The 20,736-nt window shown below is 35.1% G+C and overlaps 1 protein-coding gene and 1 pseudogene across 1 annotated transcript; one reads left to right on the forward strand and one right to left on the reverse strand.

Annotated features, from left to right (window-relative positions):
* LOC124025804 overlaps positions 1–4,719 on the forward strand; it is an 18,614-nt pseudogene extending 13,895 nt beyond the window's left edge.
* A 2,296-nt stretch (positions 4,720–7,015) lies between these two features.
* On the reverse strand, positions 7,016–19,633 carry LOC124025803 (sodium/glucose cotransporter 5-like). The gene is made up of 3 exons (XM_046339130.1): positions 19,422–19,633; positions 8,207–8,312; positions 7,016–7,313 (listed from the first exon to the last, which is right to left on the reverse strand). The coding sequence occupies exons 1-3, from the start codon at positions 19,617–19,619 to the stop codon at positions 7,120–7,122; spliced, it is 498 nt and encodes a 165-aa protein (XP_046195086.1). The 5' UTR covers positions 19,620–19,633; the 3' UTR covers positions 7,016–7,119.
* Between the last annotated feature and the right edge of the window lie 1,103 nt (positions 19,634–20,736).

Raw genomic sequence — 20,736 nt, forward strand, 5'->3', positions numbered from 1 at the left:
AATGGGGGGGGTCTATACTGCTGTTCTGATTGGTGGTAGTAATGGGGGGGGGTCTATACTGCTGTTCTGATTGGTGGTAGTAATGGGGGGCAGAGTGTCTATACTGCTGTTCTGATTGGTGGTAGTAATGGGGGGGTCTATACTGCTGTTCTGATTGGTGGTAGTAATGGGGGGCAGAGTGTCTATACTGCTGTTCTGATTGGTGGTAGTAATGGGGGAGGGGCAGAGTGTCTATACTGCTGTTCTGATTGGTGGTAGTAATGGGGGGTCTATACTGCTGTTCTGATTGGTGGTAGTAATGGGGGGGTCTATACTGCTGTTCTGATTGGTGGTAGTAATGGGGGTCTATACTGCTGTTCTGATTGGTGGTAGTAATGGGGGTGTCTATACTGCTGTTCTGATTGGTGGTAGTAATGGGGGGCAGAGTGTCTATACTGCTGTTCTGATTGGTGGTAGTAATGGGGGAGGGGCAGAGTGTCTATACTGCTGTTCTAATTGGTGGTAGTAATGGGGGGCAGAGTGTCTATACTGCTGTTCTGATTGGTGGTAGTAATGGGGGAGGGGCAGAGTGTCTATACTGCTGTTCTAATTGGTGGTAGTAATGGGGGGCAGAGTGTCTATACTGCTGTTATGATTGGTGGTAGTAATGGGGGGAGGGTAGAGTGTCTATACTGCTGTTCTGATTGGTGGTAGTAATAGGGGAGGGGCAGAGTGTCTATACTGCTGTTCTGATTGGTGGTAGTAATGGGGGGGCAGAGTGTCTATACTGCTGTTCTGATTGGTGGTAGTAATGGGGGAGGGGCAGAGTGTCTATACTGCTGTTCTGATTGGTGGTAGTAATGGGGGGGCAGAGTGTCTATACTGCTGTTCTAATTGGTGGTAGTGATGGGGGAGGGGCAGAGTGTCTATACTGCTGTTCTAATTGGTGGTAGTAATAGGGGAGGGGCAGAGTGTCTATACTGCTGTTCTGATTGGTGGTAGTAATGGGTAGATCAACGCTCTGCTCTCTGTGTGTTCGGCAGCTTAGATTAATGTGAAAAAATATCTAAACTTAACATGCAAAGTGTTGATCCCATGTTTAAATAATAAAGTAACGTGTTGATCCCATGTTTAAATAATAAAGTGTTGATCCCATGTTTAAATAATAAAGTAACGTGTTGATCCCATGTTTAAATAATAAAGTAATGTGTCGATCCCATGTTTAAATAATAAAGTAACGTGTTGATCCCATGTTTAAATAATAAAGTGTTGATCCCATGTTTAAATAATAAAGTGTTGATCCCATGTTTAAATAATAAAGTAACGTGTTGATCCCATGTTTAAATAATAAAGTAACGTGTTGATCCCATGTTTAAATAATAAAGTAAAGTGTTGATCCCATGTTTAAATAATAAAGTAACGTGTTGATCCCATGTTTAAATAATAAAGTAAAGTGTTGATCCCATGTTTAAATAATAAAGTGTTGATCCCATGTTTAAATAATAAAGTAACGTGTTGATCCCATGTTTAAATAATAAAGTGTTGATCCCATGTTTAAATAATAAAGTGTTGATCCCATGTTTAAATAATAAAGTAACGTGTTGATCCCATGTTTAAATAATAAAGTAACGTGTTGATCCCATGTTTAAATAATAAAGTAAAGTGTTGATCCCATGTTTAAATAATAAAGTAACGTGTTGATCCCATGTTTAAATAATAAAGTAAAGTGTTGATCCCATGTTTAAATAATAAAGTGTTGATCCCATGTTTAAATAATAAAGTAAAGTGTTGATCCCATGTTTAAATAATAAAGTGTTGATCCCATGTTTAAATAATAAAGTGTTGATCCCATGTTTAAATAATAAAGTAACGTGTTGATCCCATGTTTAAATAATAAAGTAAAGTGTTGATCCCATGTTTAAATATCCCATGTTTAAATAATAAAGTAAAGTGTTGATCCCATGTTTAAATAATAATGTAAAGTGTTGATCCCATGTTTAAATAATAAAGTGTTGATCCCATGTTTAAATATCCCATGTTTAAATAATAAAGTAAAGTGTTGATCCCATGTTTAAATAATAAAGTAACGTGTTGATCCCATGTTTAAATAATAAAGTAACGTGTTGATCCCATGTTTAAATAATAAAGTAAAGTGTTGATCCCATGTTTAAATAATAAAGTGTTGATCCCATGTTTAAATAATAAAGTGTTGATCCCATGTTTAAATAATAAAGTGTTGATCCCATGTTTAAATAATAAAGTAACGTGTTGATCCCATGTTTAAATAATAAAGTAAAGTGTTGATCCCATGTTTAAATATCCCATGTTTAAATAATAAAGTAAAGTGTTGATCCCATGTTTAAATAATAATGTAAAGTGTTGATCCCATGTTTAAATATCCCATGTTTAAATAATAAAGTAAAGTGTTGATCCCATGTTTAAATAATAATGTAAAGTGTTGATCCCATGTTTAAATAATAAAGTAAAGTGTTGATCCCATGTTTCCTTAGATGAAATAAATGATCCCAGACATGAACAGAAAGTTTATTTCTCTCAAATTTGGTTCACAAATTTGTTTACATGCCTGTTATCCATCCACCTGACAGGTGTGGCAAGTCAAGAAGCTGATTAAACACCATGATCATTACACAGGTGCACCTTGTGCTGGGGACAACAAAAGGTCACTCTAAAATTTGTAGTTTTGTCACACAACACCATGCCACAGATGTCTCAAATTTTGAGGTTTAGGGCTCCTGGGCACCTGGCTCCCAAGTGGTTGGGCCTATCTGGACAGGCCCACCCATAGCTGTGACCCTGCCCAGTCATGTGAAATCCATTGATTAGGGCCTAATACATTTATTTAAATTGACTGACTTCCTTCTATACACTGAAAGTCAGTAAAATATTTGAGAAGATTGCTTGTTGTGTTTGTAGTTTTGTTCAATATATGATACTTTGATGACTCGGTCTTCCTGTACTGTAGCTGTACCCTCCACAGGGAGTAAGATTTATACTGTAGCTGTACACTCCACAGAGAGTAAGATTTATACTGTAGCTGTACCCTCCACAGGGAGTAAGATTTATACTGTAGCTGTACCCTCCACACGGAGTAAGATTTATACTGTAGCTGTACCCTCCACAGGGAGTATGATTTATACTGTAGCTGTACCCTCCACAGGGAGTATGATTTATACTGAAGCTGTACCCTCCACAGAGAGTAAGATTTATACTGTAGCTGTACCCTCCACAGGGAGTAAGATTTATACTGTAGCTGTACCCTCCACAGGGAGTATGATTTATACTGAAGCTGTACCCTCCACAGAGAGTAAGATTTATACTGTAGCTGTACCCTCCACAGGGAGTAAGATTTATACTGTAGCTGTACCCTCCACAGGGAGTAAGATTTATACTGTAGCTGTACCCTCCACAGGGAGTATGATTTATACTGATGCTGTACCCTCCACAGAGAGTAAGATTTATACTGTAGCTGTACCCTCCACAGGGAGTAAGATTTATACTGCAGCTGTACCCTCCACAGGGAGTAAGATTTATACTGTAGCTGTACCTTCCACAGGAAGTAAGATTTATACTGTAGCTGTACCCTCCACAGGGAGTAAGATTTATACTGTAGCTGTACCCTCCACAGGGAGTAAGATTTATACTGTAGCTCTACCCTCCACAGGGAGTAAGATTTATACTGTAGCTGTACACTCCACAGGGAGTAAGATTTATACTGTAGCTGTATGCTCCACAGGGAGTAAGATTTATACTATAGCTGTATGCTCCACAGGGAGTAAGATTTATACTGTAGCTGTACCCTCCACAGGGAGTATGATTTATACTGAAGCTGTACCCTCCACAGGGAGTAAGATTTATACTGTAGCTGTACCCTCCACAGGGAGTAAGTGAGATTCTGTGTATCTTATCGTAGTGGAAGTATGATTTCATTCTTCATTTTCTGACATGTCTGAAAACCACTTCTAGAACTAACTAACTAACTAACTAACTAACTAACTAACTAACTAACTAACTAACTAACTAACTAACTAACTAACTAACTAACTAACTAACTAACTAACTAACTAACTAACTAACTAACTAACTAACTAAATGTAACTAACTCTCTCTCTCCCTCCCTCCCTCCCTCCCTCCCTCCCTCCCTCCCTCCCTCCCTCCCTCCCTCCCTCCCTCCCTCCCTCCCTCCCTCCCTCCCTCCCTCCCTCCCTCCCTCCCTCACCATCTCTATCTGTCTCTCCCCCCTCTCGCTCTCTCTTTGCAGCTATGGCGACATGGTCGAGCACTTCCTGGTTCTCGAGGGGTTGGGTCAGTACTGTGTGTGGGAGGAGACTTTCTCGTCTCTCAACCGATTGGTCGACTTCTACAGATCACACAGCATCGCCCAGGAGAGACCTGTCTACCTTACCGACCCTCCTGACACACCTCTACACACACACACACCTGCACACCCTCTCACACACACTGCCATGCATCTACCGGACCCTAACCCAAACCCCTACACACCCCTAACCCTAACACACACACACACCCTAACCCGTATCTAGCTGAGCACCACACACACCCCACTCACCCTCGCGCACACACCCCTAACCCTAACACACACACCACAAACTCCCCAAACACACACCACACACACACCCCTACCCAACACCCCCAGCCCCAGCCAGCTACTCCAACAGAAGAGAACCAAGCAGGAACCTGAACTGGGGCTATTCTACATAACCACACCCCTACATAACCACACACGCACGCACGCACACACACACACACACACACACACACACACACACACACACACACACACACACACACACACACACACACGTCTACGTAACTCTGATCACTATATATGCAAAAGAATGTGGGCACCCCCTCAAATGAGTGGATTTGGCTATTTCACCCACATCTGTTGCTGACAGGTGTATCAAATCGAGCCCACACGCCATGCAATCTCCACAGACAAACATTGACAGTAGAATGGCCTCACTGAGGAGCTCAGTGACTTTCAACACCGGCATAGGATGCCACTTTTCCAACAAGTCAGTTTGTCAAATTTCAAGTCAGTTTGTCAAATTTCAAGTCAGTTTGTAAAACTCGTCTATCCTCGATTGCAACACATCACTACAGAGTTCCACACTGCCTCTGGAAGCAACGTCAGCACAAGAACTGTTCGTCGGGAGTTTCCTGAAATGGGTTTCCATGGCAGCCGGCATACAATGACATTCTAGACGACTCTTCCATCCTTGGAGCCCTTTCTTGTTTCAGCATGACGATGCCCCCTGTGCAGAAAGCCAGGTCTATACAGAAGAGGCCTACTCACTAAAAGGTCTATACAGAAGAGGCCTACTCACTAAAAGGTCTATACAGAAGAGGCCTACTCACTAAAAGGTCTATACAGAAGAGGCCTACTCACTAAAAGGTCTATACAGAAGAGGCCTACTCACTAAAAGGTCTATACAGAATTGGCCTACTCACTAAAAGGTCTATACAGAAGAGGCCGACTAAAAGGTCCTGTGGCTGAACGGAAGAGTGGAGGCTGTTATAGCAGCAATGTTCCAACATCTAGTGGAAAGCCTTCCCAGAAGAGTGGAGGCTGTTATAGCAGCAATGTTCCAACATCTAGTGGAAAGCCTTCCCAGAAGAGTGGAGGCTGTTATAGCAGCAATGTTCCAACATCTAGTGGAAAGCCTTCCCAGAAGAGTGGAGGCTGTTATAGCAGTAATGTTCCCGACATCTAGTAGAAAGCCTTCCCAGAAGAGTGGAGGCTGTTATAGCAGCAATGTTCCTACAACTTGGTATGAAAGCCTTCCCAGAAGAGTGGAGGCTGTTATAGCAGCAATGTTCCTACATCTAGTGGACAGCCTTCCCAGAAGAGTGGAGGTTGTTATAGCAGCAATGTTCCTACATCTAGTGGAAAGCCTTCCCAGAAGAGTGGAGGCTGTTATAGCAGCAATGTTCCTACATCTAGTGGAAAGCCTTCCCAGAAGAGTGGAGGCTGTTATAGCAGCAATGTTCCTACGTCTGGTGGAAAGCCTTCCCAGAAGAGTGGAGGCTGTTATAGCAGCAATGTTCCTGACATCTAGTGGAAAGCCTTCCCAGAAGAGTGGAGGCTGTTATAGCAGCAATGTTCCTACATCTAGTGGAAAGCCTTCCCAGGAGAGTGGAGGCTGTTATAGCAGCAATGTTCCAACATCTAGTGGAAAGCCTTCCCAGAAGAGTGGAGACTGTTATAGCAGCAATGTTCCAACATCTAGTGGAAAGCCTTCCCAGAAGAGTGGAGGCTGTTATAGCAGCAATGTTCCAACATCTAGTGGAAAGCCTTCCCAGAAGAGTGGAGGCTGTTATAGCAGCAATGTTCCTACGTCTGGTGGAAAGCCTTCCCAGAAGAGTGGAGGCTGTTATAGCAGCAATGTTCCTGACATCTAGTGGAAAGCCTTCCCAGAAGAGTGGAGGCTGTTATAGCAGCAATGTTCCTACATCTAGTGGAAAGCCTTCCCAGGAGAGTGGAGGCTGTTATAGCAGCAATGTTCCAACATCTAGTGGAAAGCCTTCCCAGAAGAGTGCAGGCTGTTATAGCAGCTGTTATAGCAGCAATAACAGTTAGTTATTGTAGTATTGATGCAACATGCTATGGGTCTGGTTGGGGTCAGGGGTCAGGGTGAGGTGTATTTCATGTAACAGTTAGTTATTGTAGTATTGATGCAACATGCTATGGGTCTGGTTGAGGTATATATATGTATGGGTTCAGGTGTATTTCATGCTACTCTACTGTGTGTGGTGAACCTATAGGAAATGTATCTCCCCCTAGCCCCTGACCTCTAACCCCGGACCTCTGACCTCTAACCACTGATCTCTGATCTTGATGACAATAAAGTTTCTCCTCTGTAGATTACAAGACGTGGCCACGTGTTTATTCATGAATCTCATTTACACAAGGACACAATATTGACCAATCAGAGGTCCATATACAATACACTAAATAGGACCCTACCCACTGTGACATCACAGGTCGGTAACATTCTAGAACGATACATCTTCTAGAACCATAAGAACATTGATTTACGTAGAGATGAAAACACCCACAGGAAGTATCCTACTGGGACAGCAGTTAGAGGTCAGAGGTCAGGCGAAGTAAGCGTAGAGGAATATATTAACACAGATCAGCAGAATGGCATTGACGCAGCAGAAGCGAGACCAAAACACACTCTCTCTAACGCTGGGGATTCTGGGTAACGGAACCTCCTCTGCTGGCCCCTCCGCTGAGCTGCAGAGCCCCGCCCCGCGGCCGCAGACCGCCCTCCGCACCGGAGCAGAACCTTCACACACCAAAGAATGTAAAGCAACATTACTGTGTCAGTCCATCTGTAGCAAAGGTTTTGATCTAGTCCTGTCTGTCTGTATGTCTCACCCTGGACCTGGTGTCTGTCTGTCTGTCTGTCTGTCTGTCTGTCTGTCTGTCTGTCTGTCTGTCTGTCTGTCTGTCTGTCTGTCTGTCTGTCTGTCTGTCTGTCTCACCCTGGACGTGGTGTCTGTCTGACGTGGTGTCTGTCTGTCTGTCTGTCTGTCTGTCTGTCTGTCTGTCTGTCTGTCTGTCTGTCTGTCTGTCTGTCTGTCTGTCTGTCTGTCTCACCCTGGACGTGGTGTCTGTCTGTCTGTCTGTCTGTCTGTCTGTCTGTCTGTCTGTCTGTCTGTCTGTCTGTCTGTCTGTCTGTCTGTCTGTCTGTCTGTCTGTCTGTCTGTCTCACCCTGGACGTGGTGTCTGTCTGTCTGTCTGTCTGTCTGTCTGTCTGTCTGTCTGTCTGTCTGTCTGTCTGTCTCACCCTGGACGTGGTGTCTGTCTGACGTGGTGTCTGTCTGTCTGTCTGTCTGTCTGTCTGTCTGTCTGTCTGTCTGTCTGTCTGTCTGTCTGTCTGTCTGTCTGTCTGTCTGTCTGTCTGTCTGTCTGTCTCACCCTGGACGTGGTGTCTGTCTGTCTGTCTGTCTGTCTGTCTGTCTGTCTGTCTGTCTGTCTGTCTGTCTGTCTGTCTGTCTGTCCGTCCGTCCGTCCGTCCGTCCGTCCGTCCGTCCGTCGTCCGTCCGTCCGTCCGTCCGTCCGTCCGTCCGTCCGCCCGCCCGCCCGCCCGCCCGCCCGCCCGCCCGCCCGCCCGCCCGTCCGTCCGCCCGTCCGTCCGTCCGTCCGTCCGTCCGTCCGTCCGTCTGTCTGTCTCACCGTGGACCTGGGGTCTCTGCTCTCGGTGGCTAATAGAGGAGACTTTCTGGAGTGGTATTTCTCCCTCTTCCTCCTGAGTCAAAGTCCACCACGTCAGGTTACGCACCTAAACAACAACAACTTCATGTAACAGAACTGACACAACAACAAGTTATCACACTCATAGGTTAGTATTATTATCAACAACAACAAGTTAACACACTCATAGGTTAGTATTATTAACAACAACAAGTTATCACACTCATAGGTTAGTATTATTAACAACAACAAGTTAACACACTCATAGGTTAGTATTATTAACAACAACAAGTTAACACACTCATAGGTTAGTATTATTATTAACAACAACAAGTTAACACACTCATAGGTTAGTATTATTATCAACAACAAGTTAACACACTCATAGGTTAGTATTATTAACAACAACAAGTTAACACACTCATAGGTTAGTATTATTATTAACAACAACAAGTTATCACACTCATAGGTTAGTATTATTAACAACAACAAGTTAACACACTCATAGGTTAGTATTATTAACAACAACAAGTTAACACACTCATAGGTTAGTATTATTAACAACAAGTTAACACACTCATAGGTTAGTATTATTATTAACAACAACAAGTTAACACACTCATAGGTTAGTATTATTATTAACAACAACAAGTTATCACACTCATAGGTTAGTATTATTATTAACAACAACAAGTTATCACACTCATAGGTTAGTATTATTAACAACAAGTTAACACACTCATAGGTTAGTATTATTATTAACAACAACAAGTTATCACACTCATAGGTTAGTATTATTATTAACAACAACAAGTTATCACACTCATAGGTTAGTATTATTAACAACAAGTTAACACACTCATAGGTTAGTATTATTATTAACAACAAGTTAACACACTCATAGGTTAGTATTATTATTAACAACAACAAGTTAACACACTCATAGGTTAGTATTATTAACAACAACAAGTTAACACACTCATAGGTTAGTATTATTAACAACAACAAGTTAACACACTCATAGGTTAGTATTATTATTAACAACAACAAGTTAACACACTCATAGGTTAGTATTATTATTAACAACAACAAGTTAACACACTCATAGGTTAGTATTATTATTAACAACAACAAGTTAACACACTCATGGGTTAGTATTATTAACAACAACAAGTTAACACACTCATAGGTTAGTATTATTAACAACAAGTTAACACACTCATAGGTTAGTATTATTAACAACAAGTTAACACACTCATAGGTTAGTATTATTAACAACAACAAGTTAACACACTCATAGGTTAGTATTATTAACAACAAGTTAACACACTCATAGGTTAGTATTATTATCAACAACAACAAGTTAACACACTCATAGGTTAGTATTATTATTAACAACAACAAGTTAACACACTCATAGGTTAGTATTATTAACAACAAGTTAACACACTCATAGGTTAGTATTATTAACAACAACAAGTTAACACACTCATAGGTTAGTATTATTATTAACAACAAGTTAACACACTCATAGGTTAGTATTATTAACAACAAGTTAACACACTCATAGGTTAGTATTATTATTAACAACAACAAGTTAACACACTCATAGGTTAGTATTATTATTAACAACAACAAGTTAACACACTCATAGGTTAGTATTATTATCAACAACAACAAGTTAACACACTCATAGGTTAGTATTATTATTAACAACAACAAGTTAACACACTCATAGGTTAGTATTATTATTAACAACAACAAGTTAACACACTCATAGGTTAGTATTATTATTAACAACAACAAGTTAACACACTCATGGGTTAGTATTATTAACAACAACAAGTTAACACACTCATAGGTTAGTATTATTATTAACAACAACAAGTTAACACACTCATGGGTTAGTATTATTAACAACAACAAGTTAACACACTCATAGGTTAGTATTATTATTAACAACAACAAGTTAACACACTCATAGGTTAGTATTATTATTAACAACAACAAGTTAACACACTCATAGGTTAGTATTATTAAGAACAACAAGTTAACACACTCATGGGTTAGTATTATTAACAACAACAAGTTAACACACTCATGGGTTAGTATTATTAACAACAAGTTAACACATTCATAGGTTAGTATTATTAACAACAAGTTAACACACTCATAGGTTAGTATTATTAACAACAACAAGTTAACACACTCATAGGTTAGTATTATTAACAACAAGTTAACACACTCATAGGTTAGTATTATTATTAACAACAAGTTAACACACTCATAGGTTAGTATTATTAACAACAACAAGTTAACACACTCATAGGTTAGTATTATTAACAACAAGTTAACACACTCATAGGTTAGTATTATTAACAACAAGTTAACACACTCATAGGTTAGTATTATTAACAACAAGTTAACACACTCATGGGTTAGTATTATCAACAACAACAAGTTAACACACTCATAGGTTAGTATTATTAACAACAACAAGTTAACACACTCATAGGTTAGTATTATTATTAACAACAAGTTAACACACTCATAGGTTAGTATTATTATTAACAACAACAAGTTAACACACTCATAGGTTAGTATTATTATTAACAACAACAAGTTAACACACTCATAGGTTAGTATTATTATCAACAACAACAAGTTAACACACTCATAGGTTAGTATTATTATCAACAACAAGTTAACACACTCATAGGTTAGTATTATTAACAACAACAAGTTAACACACTCATAGGTTAGTATTATTAACAACAACAAGTTAACACACTCATAGGTTAGTATTATTAACAACAACAAGTTAACACACTCATAGGTTAGTATTATTATTAACAACAAGTTAACACACTCATAGGTTAGTATTATTATTAACAACAAGTTAACACACTCATAGGTTAGTATTATTAACAACAACAAGTTAACACACTCATAGGTTAGTATTATTAACAACAACAAGTTATCACACTCATAGGTTAGTATTATTATTAACAACAACAAGTTAACACACTCATAGGTTAGTATTATTATTAACAACAAGTTAACACACTCATAGGTTAGTATTATTATTAACAACAAGTTAACACACTCATAGGTTAGTATTATTATTAACAACAAGTTAACACACTCATAGGTTAGTATTATTAACAACAACAAGTTATCACACTCATAGGTTATTATTATTATTAACAACAAGTTAACACACTCATAGGTTAGTATTATTATTAACAACAAGTTATCACACTCATAGGTTAGTATTATTAACAACAACAAGTTATCACACTCATAGGTTATTATTATTATTAACAACAAGTTAACACACTCATAGGTTAGTATTATTAACAACAACAAGTTATCACACTCATAGGTTATTATTATTATTAACAACAAGTTAACACACTCATAGGTTAGTATTATTATCAACAACAAGTTAACACACTCATAGGTTAGTATTATTAACAACAAGTTAACACACTCATAGGTTAGTATTATTATTAACAACAAGTTAACACACTCATAGGTTAGTATTATTATTAACAACAACAAGTTAACACACTCATAGGTTAGTATTATTAACAACAACAAGTTATCACACTCATAGGTTATTATTATTATTAACAACAAGTTAACACACTCATAGGTTAGTATTATTAACAACAACAAGTTATCACACTCATAGGTTATTATTATTATTAACAACAAGTTAACACACTCATAGGTTAGTATTATTATCAACAACAAGTTAACACACTCATAGGTTAGTATTATTAACAACAAGTTAACACACTCATAGGTTAGTATTATTATTAACAACAACAAGTTAACACACTCATAGGTTAGTATTATTATCAACAACAAGTTAACACACTCATAGGTTAGTATTATTATTAACAACAACAAGTTAACACACTCATAGGTTAGTATTATTAACAACAACAAGTTAACACACTCATAGGTTAGTATTATTATTAACAACAAGTTAACACACTCATAGGTTAGTATTATTAACAACAACAAGTTAACACACTCATAGGTTAGTATTATTATTAACAACAAGTTAACACACTCATAGGTTAGTATTATTAACAACAACAAGTTATCACACTCATAGGTTATTATTATTATTAACAACAAGTTAACACACTCATAGGTTAGTATTATTAACAACAACAAGTTAACACACTCATAGGTTAGTATTATTATTAACAACAAGTTAACACACGCATAGGTTAGTATTATTATTAACAACAACAAGTTAACACACTCATAGGTTAGTATTATTATTAACAACAAGTTAACACACTCATAGGTTAGTATTATTAACAACAACAAGTTATCACACTCATAGGTTATTATTATTATTAACAACAAGTTAACACACTCATAGGTTAGTATTATTATTAACAACAACAAGTTAACACACTCATAGGTTAGTATTATTATTAACAACAAGTTAACACACTCATAGGTTAGTATTATTATTAACAACAAGTTAACACACTCATAGGTTAGTATTATTATTAACAACAAGTTATCACACTCATAGGTTAGTATTATTATTAACAACAAGTTATCACACTCATAGGTTAGTATTATTATTAACAAGTTAACACACTCATAGGTTAGTATTATTATCAACAACAACAAGTTAACACACTCATAGGTTAGTATTATTATTAACAAGTTAACACACTCATAGGTTAGTATTATTATTAACAAGTTATCACACTCATAGGTTAGTATTATTATTAACAAGTTAACACACTCATAGGTTAGTATTATTATTAACAACAACAAGTTAACACACTCATAGGTTAGTATTATTATTAACAACAAGTTAACACACTCATAGGTTAGTATTATTATCAACAACAACAAGTTAACACACTCATAGGTTAGTATTATTAACAACAACAAGTTATCACACTCATAGGTTAGTATTATTATTAACAACAAGTTATCACACTCATAGGTTAGTATTATTATTAACAAGTTAACACACTCATAGGTTAGTATTATTATCAACAACAACAAGTTAACACACTCATAGGTTAGTATTATTAACAACAACAAGTTATCACACTCATAGGTTAGTATTATTATTAACAACAACAAGTTAACACACTCATAGGTTAGTATTATTATTAACAACAAGTTAACACACTCATAGGTTAGTATTATTATTAACAACAAGTTAACACACTCATAGGTTAGTATTATTATTAACAACAAGTTAACACACTCATAGGTTAGTATTATTAACAACAACAAGTTATCACACTCATAGGTTATTATTATTATTAACAACAAGTTAACACACTCATAGGTTAGTATTATTATTAACAACAAGTTATCACACTCATAGGTTAGTATTATTAACAACAACAAGTTATCACACTCATAGGTTATTATTATTATTAACAACAAGTTAACACACTCATAGGTTAGTATTATTAACAACAACAAGTTATCACACTCATAGGTTATTATTATTATTAACAACAAGTTAACACACTCATAGGTTAGTATTATTATCAACAACAAGTTAACACACTCATAGGTTAGTATTATTAACAACAAGTTAACACACTCATAGGTTAGTATTATTATTAACAACAAGTTAACACACTCATAGGTTAGTATTATTATTAACAACAACAAGTTAACACACTCATAGGTTAGTATTATTAACAACAACAAGTTATCACACTCATAGGTTATTATTATTATTAACAACAAGTTAACACACTCATAGGTTAGTATTATTAACAACAACAAGTTATCACACTCATAGGTTATTATTATTATTAACAACAAGTTAACACACTCATAGGTTAGTATTATTATCAACAACAAGTTAACACACTCATAGGTTAGTATTATTAACAACAAGTTAACACACTCATAGGTTAGTATTATTATTAACAACAACAAGTTAACACACTCATAGGTTAGTATTATTATCAACAACAAGTTAACACACTCATAGGTTAGTATTATTATTAACAACAACAAGTTAACACACTCATAGGTTAGTATTATTAACAACAACAAGTTAACACACTCATAGGTTAGTATTATTATTAACAACAAGTTAACACACTCATAGGTTAGTATTATTAACAACAACAAGTTAACACACTCATAGGTTAGTATTATTATTAACAACAAGTTAACACACTCATAGGTTAGTATTATTATTAACAACAACAAGTTATCACACTCATAGGTTATTATTATTATTAACAACAAGTTAACACACTCATAGGTTAGTATTATTAACAACAACAAGTTAACACACTCATAGGTTAGTATTATTATTAACAACAAGTTAACACACGCATAGGTTAGTATTATTATTAACAACAACAAGTTAACACACTCATAGGTTAGTATTATTATTAACAACAAGTTAACACACTCATAGGTTAGTATTATTAACAACAACAAGTTATCACACTCATAGGTTATTATTATTATTAACAACAAGTTAACACACTCATAGGTTAGTATTATTATTAACAACAACAAGTTAACACACTCATAGGTTAGTATTATTATTAACAACAAGTTAACACACTCATAGGTTAGTATTATTATTAACAACAAGTTAACACACTCATAGGTTAGTATTATTATTAACAACAAGTTATCACACTCATAGGTTAGTATTATTATTAACAACAAGTTATCACACTCATAGGTTAGTATTATTATTAACAAGTTAACACACTCATAGGTTAGTATTATTATCAACAACAACAAGTTAACACACTCATAGGTTAGTATTATTATTAACAAGTTAACACACTCATAGGTTAGTATTATTATTAACAAGTTATCACACTCATAGGTTAGTATTATTATTAACAAGTTAACACACTCATAGGTTAGTATTATTATTAACAACAACAAGTTAACACACTCATAGGTTAGTATTATTATTAACAACAAGTTAACACACTCATAGGTTAGTATTATTATTAACAACAAGTTATCACACTCATAGGTTAGTATTATTATTAACAACAAGTTATCACACTCATAGGTTAGTATTATTATTAACAAGTTAACACACTCATAGGTTAGTATTATTATCAACAACAACAAGTTAACACACTCATAGGTTAGTATTATTATTAACAACAAGTTATCACACTCATAGGTTAGTATTATTATTAACAACAAGTTATCACACTCATAGGTTAGTATTATTATTAACAAGTTAACACACTCATAGGTTAGTATTATTATCAACAACAACAAGTTAACACACTCATAGGTTAGTATTATTATTAACAAGTTAACACACTCATAGGTTAGTATTATTATTAACAACAACAAGTTAACACACTCATAGGTTAGTATTATTATCAACAACAACAAGTTAACACACTCATAGGTTAGTATTATTATCAACAACAAGTTAACACACTCATAGGTTAGTATTATTATTAACAAGTTAACACACTCATAGGTTAGTATTATTATTAACAACAAGTTAACACACTCATAGGTTAGTATTATTATTAACAACAACAAGTTAACACACTCATAGGTTAGTATTATTATTAACAACAAGTTAACACACTCATAGGTTAGTATTATTATTAACAACAAGTTATCACACTCATAGGTTAGTATTATTATTAACAACAAGTTAACACACTCATAGGTTAGTATTATTAACAACAACAAGTTAACACACTCATAGGTTAGTATTATTAACAACAACAACAAGTTAACACACTCATAGGTTAGTATTATTAACAACAACAACAAGTTAACACACTCATAGGTTAGTATTATTATTAACAACAACAAGTTAACACACTCATAGGTTAGTATTATTAACAACAAGTTAACACACTCATAGGTTAGTATTATTAACAACAACAAGTTAACACACTCATAGGTTAGTATTATTATTAACAACAACAAGTTAACACACTCATAGGTTAGTATTATTATTAACAAAAACAAGTTAACACACTCATAGGTTAGTATTATTAACAACAACAAGTTAACACACTCATAGGTTAGTATTATTAACAACAAGTTAACACACTCATAGGTTAGTATTATTAACAACAAGTTAACACACTCATAGGTTAGTATTATTAACATTTACATTTACATTTAAGTCATTTAGCAGACATTAACAACAAGTTAACACACTCATAGGTTAGTATTATTAACAACAACAAGTTAACACACTCATAGGTTAGTATTATTAACAACAACAAGTTAACACACTCATAGGTTAGTATTATTATTAACAACAACAAGTTAACACACTCATAGGTTAGTATTATTAACAACAACAACAAGTTAACACACTCATAGGTTAGTATTATTATTAACAACAACAAGTTAACACACTCATAGGTTAGTATTATTATTAACAACAAGTTAACACACTCATAGGTTAGTATTATTATCAACAACAAGTTAACACACTCATAGGTTAGTATTATTAACAACAACAAGTTAACACACTCATAGGTTAGTATTATTAACAACAACAAGTTAACACACTCATAGGTTAGTATTATTATTAACAACAACAAGTTAACACACTCATAGGTTAGTATTATTAACAACAACAAGTTAACACACTCATAGGTTAGTATTATTATCAACAACAAGTTAACACACTCATAGGTTAGTATTATTAACAACAACAAGTTAACACACTCATAGGTTAGTATTATTATTAACAACAACAAGTTAACACACTCATAGGTTAGTATTATTATTAACAACAAGTTAACACACTCATAGGTTAGTATTATTATCAACAACAACAAGTTAACACACTCATAGGTTAGTATTATTAACAACAAGTTAACACACTCATAGGTTAGTATTATTAACAACAAGTTAACACACTCATAGGTTAGTATTATTAACAACAACAAGTTAACACACTCATAGGTTAGTATTATTAACAACAAGTTAACACACTCATAGGTTAGTATTATTAACAACAACAAGTTAACACACTCATAGGTTAGTATTATTAACAACAACAAGTTAACACACTCATAGGTTAGTATTATTAACAACAACAAGTTAACACACTCATAGGTTAGTATTATTATTAACAACAACAAGTTAACACACTCATAGGTTAGTATTATTAACAACAACAAGTTAACACACTCATAGGTTAGTATTATTAACAACAACAAGTTAACACACTCATAGGTTAGTATTATTAACAACAACAAGTTAACACACTCATAGGTTAGTATTATTAACAACAACAAGTTAACACACTCATAGGTTAGTATTATTAACAACAACAAGTTAACACACTCATAGGTTAGTATTATTAACAACAACAACAAGTTAACACACTCATAGGTTAGTATTATTATTAACAACAACAAGTTAACACACTCATAGGTTAGTATTATTAACAACAACAAGTTAACACACTCATAGGTTAGTATTATTAACAACAACAAGTTAACACACTCATAGGTTAGTATTATTAACAACAACAAGTTAACACACTCATAGGTTAGTATTATTAACAACAACAAGTTAACACACTCATAGGTTAGTATTATTAACAACAACAAGTTAACACACTCATAGGTTAGTATTATTAACAACAACAAGTTAACACACTCATAGGTTAGTATTATTAACAACAACAAGTTAACACACTCATAGGTTAGTATTATTAACAACAACAACAAGTTAACACACTCATAGGTTAGTATTATTATCAACAACAACAAGTTAACACACTCATAGGTTAGTATTATTAACAACAACAAGTTAACACACTCATAGGTTAGTATTATTAACAACAACAAGTAAACACACTCATAGGTTAGTATTATTAACAACAACAACAAGTTAACACACTCATAGGTTAGTATTATTAACAACAAGTTAACACACTCATAGGTTAGTATTATTATTAACAACAAGTTAACACACTCATAGGTTAGTATTATTAACAACAACAAGTTAACACACTCATAGGTTAGTATTATTAACAACAACAAGTTAACACACTCATAGGTTAGTATTATTATTAACAACAAGTTAACACACTCATAGGTTAGTATTATTAACAACAACAAGTTAACACACTCATAGGTTAGTATTATTAACAACAACAACAAGTTAACACACTCATAGGTTAGTATTATTATTAACAACAACAAGTTAACACACTCATAGGTTAGTATTATTAACAACAACAAGTTAACACACTCATAGGTTAGTATTATTAACAACAACAAGTTAACACACTCATAGGTTAGTATTATTAACAACAACAAGTTAACACACTCATAGGTTAGTATTATTAACAACAACAAGTTAACACACTCATAGGTTAGTATTATTATTAACAACAACAAGTTAACACACTCATAGGTTAGTATTATTAACAACAACAAGTTAACACACTCATAGGTTAGTATTATTAACAACAACAAGTTAACACACTCATAGGTTAGTATTATTAACAACAACAAGTTAACACACTCATAGGTTAGTATTATTATTAACAACAAGTTAACACACTCATAGGTTAGTATTATTAACAACAACAAGTTAACACACTCATAGGTTAGTATTATTAACAACAACAAGTTAACACACTCATAGGTTAGTATTATTAACAACAACAAGTTAACACACTCATAGGTTAGTATTATTAACAACAACAACAAGTTAACACACTCATAGGTTAGTATTATTATTAACAACAAGTTAACACACTCATAGGTTAGTATTATTAACAACAACAAGTTAACACACTCATAGGTTAGTATTATTAACAACAACAAGTTAACACACTCATAGGTTAGTATTATTATTAACAACAACAAGTTAACACACTCATAGGTTAGTATTATTATTATTAACAACAAGTTAACACACTCATAGGTTAGTATTATTAACAACAACAACAAGTTAACACACTCATAGGTTAGTATTATTAACAACAAGTTAACACACTCATAGGTTAGTATTATTAACAACAACAACAAGTTAACACACTCATAGGTTAGTATTATTATTAACAACAACAAGTTAACACACTCATAGGTTAGTATTATTAACAACAACAACAAGTTAACACACTCATAGGTTAGTATTATTAAGAACGAGTTGATGTGAAGACATGATAAACAAAGTGACGTCATACCTGCTCTTCAGTGGGGGGCGGAGTCAGCAGTGATATCACTATGACAACGGCAGCAGACAGGAAGCAGAGGATGATGGCGAAGTGAAGGTAGTGAACGGAGCGCAGCACTGACGGGGCGTCGTCTTGGATACCACAGCGAGGAGGCGGGAATGCAAATTCTAGAACCATCCGACACACACCGACCACCAGCCCCACCATCAGACCCCAGAATGCTCCCTACACACACACACACACACACACACACACACACACACACACACACACACACACACACACACACACACACACACACACACACACACACACACACACACACACACACACACGCACACATACAATGGTGAAACACAAAGACTGTTTCACAGACAGACCAATGGCTGGAAGGTTTTCATGCAGGTGGAGGAGACACTAACACTACCCCTAAATAGTACACACTAACACTACCCCTAAATAGTACACACTAACACTACCCCTAAATAGTAGACACTAACACTACCCCTAAATAGTAGACACTAACACTACCCCTAAATAGTACACACTAACACTACCCCTAAATAGTACACACTAACACTACCCCTAAATAGTACACACTAACACTACCCCTAAATAGTACACACTAACACTACCCCTAAATAGTACACACTAACACTACCCCTAAATAGTACACACTAACACTACCCCTAAATAGTACACACTAACACTACCCCTAAATAGTACACACTAACACTACCCCTAAATAGTAGACACTAACACTACCCCTAAATAGTAGACACTAACACTACCCCTAAATAGTACACACTAACACTACCCCTAAATAGTACACACTAACACTACCCCTAAATAGTACACACTAACACTACCCCTAAATAGTACACACTAACACTACCCCTAAATAGTACACACTAACACTACGCCTAAATAGTACACACTAACACTACCCCTAAATAGTACACACTAACACTACCCCTAAATAGTACACACTAACACTACCCCTAAATAGTACACACTAACACTACCCCTAAATAGTACACACTAACACTACCCCTAAATAGTACACACTAACACTACCCCTAAATAGTACACACTAACACTACCCCTAAAGAGTACACACTAACACTACCCCTAAAGAGTACACACTAACACTACCCCTAAATAGTACACACTAACACTACCCCTAAATAGTACACACTAACACTACCCCTAAATAGTACACACTAACACTACCCCTAAATAGTACACACTAACACTACCCCTAAATAGTACACACTAACACTACCCCTAAATAGTACACACTAACACTACCCCTAAATAGTAC

The sequence above is a fragment of the Oncorhynchus gorbuscha genome, unplaced genomic scaffold (genome assembly GCF_021184085.1).
Source record: "Oncorhynchus gorbuscha isolate QuinsamMale2020 ecotype Even-year unplaced genomic scaffold, OgorEven_v1.0 Un_scaffold_2454, whole genome shotgun sequence".
In the NCBI taxonomy this organism is placed as follows: Eukaryota; Metazoa; Chordata; class Actinopteri; order Salmoniformes; family Salmonidae; genus Oncorhynchus; species Oncorhynchus gorbuscha.

Excerpts from the sequence above, each read along its gene's own strand:
- LOC124025803 (XM_046339130.1), bottom strand. The coding sequence starts at position 19,619 with ATGGTGGGGCTGGTGGTCGGTGTGTGTCGGATGGTTCTAGAATTTGCA. Across the intron at positions 8,313-19,421 it reads CGCCCCCCACTGAAGAGCAG|GTGCGTAACCTGACGTGGTG; the intron begins GTATGACGTCAC and ends GTTGTTGTTTAG. Across the intron at positions 7,314-8,206 it reads GCAGAGACCCCAGGTCCACG|GTTCTGCTCCGGTGCGGAGG; the intron begins GTGAGACAGACA and ends TGGTGTGTGAAG.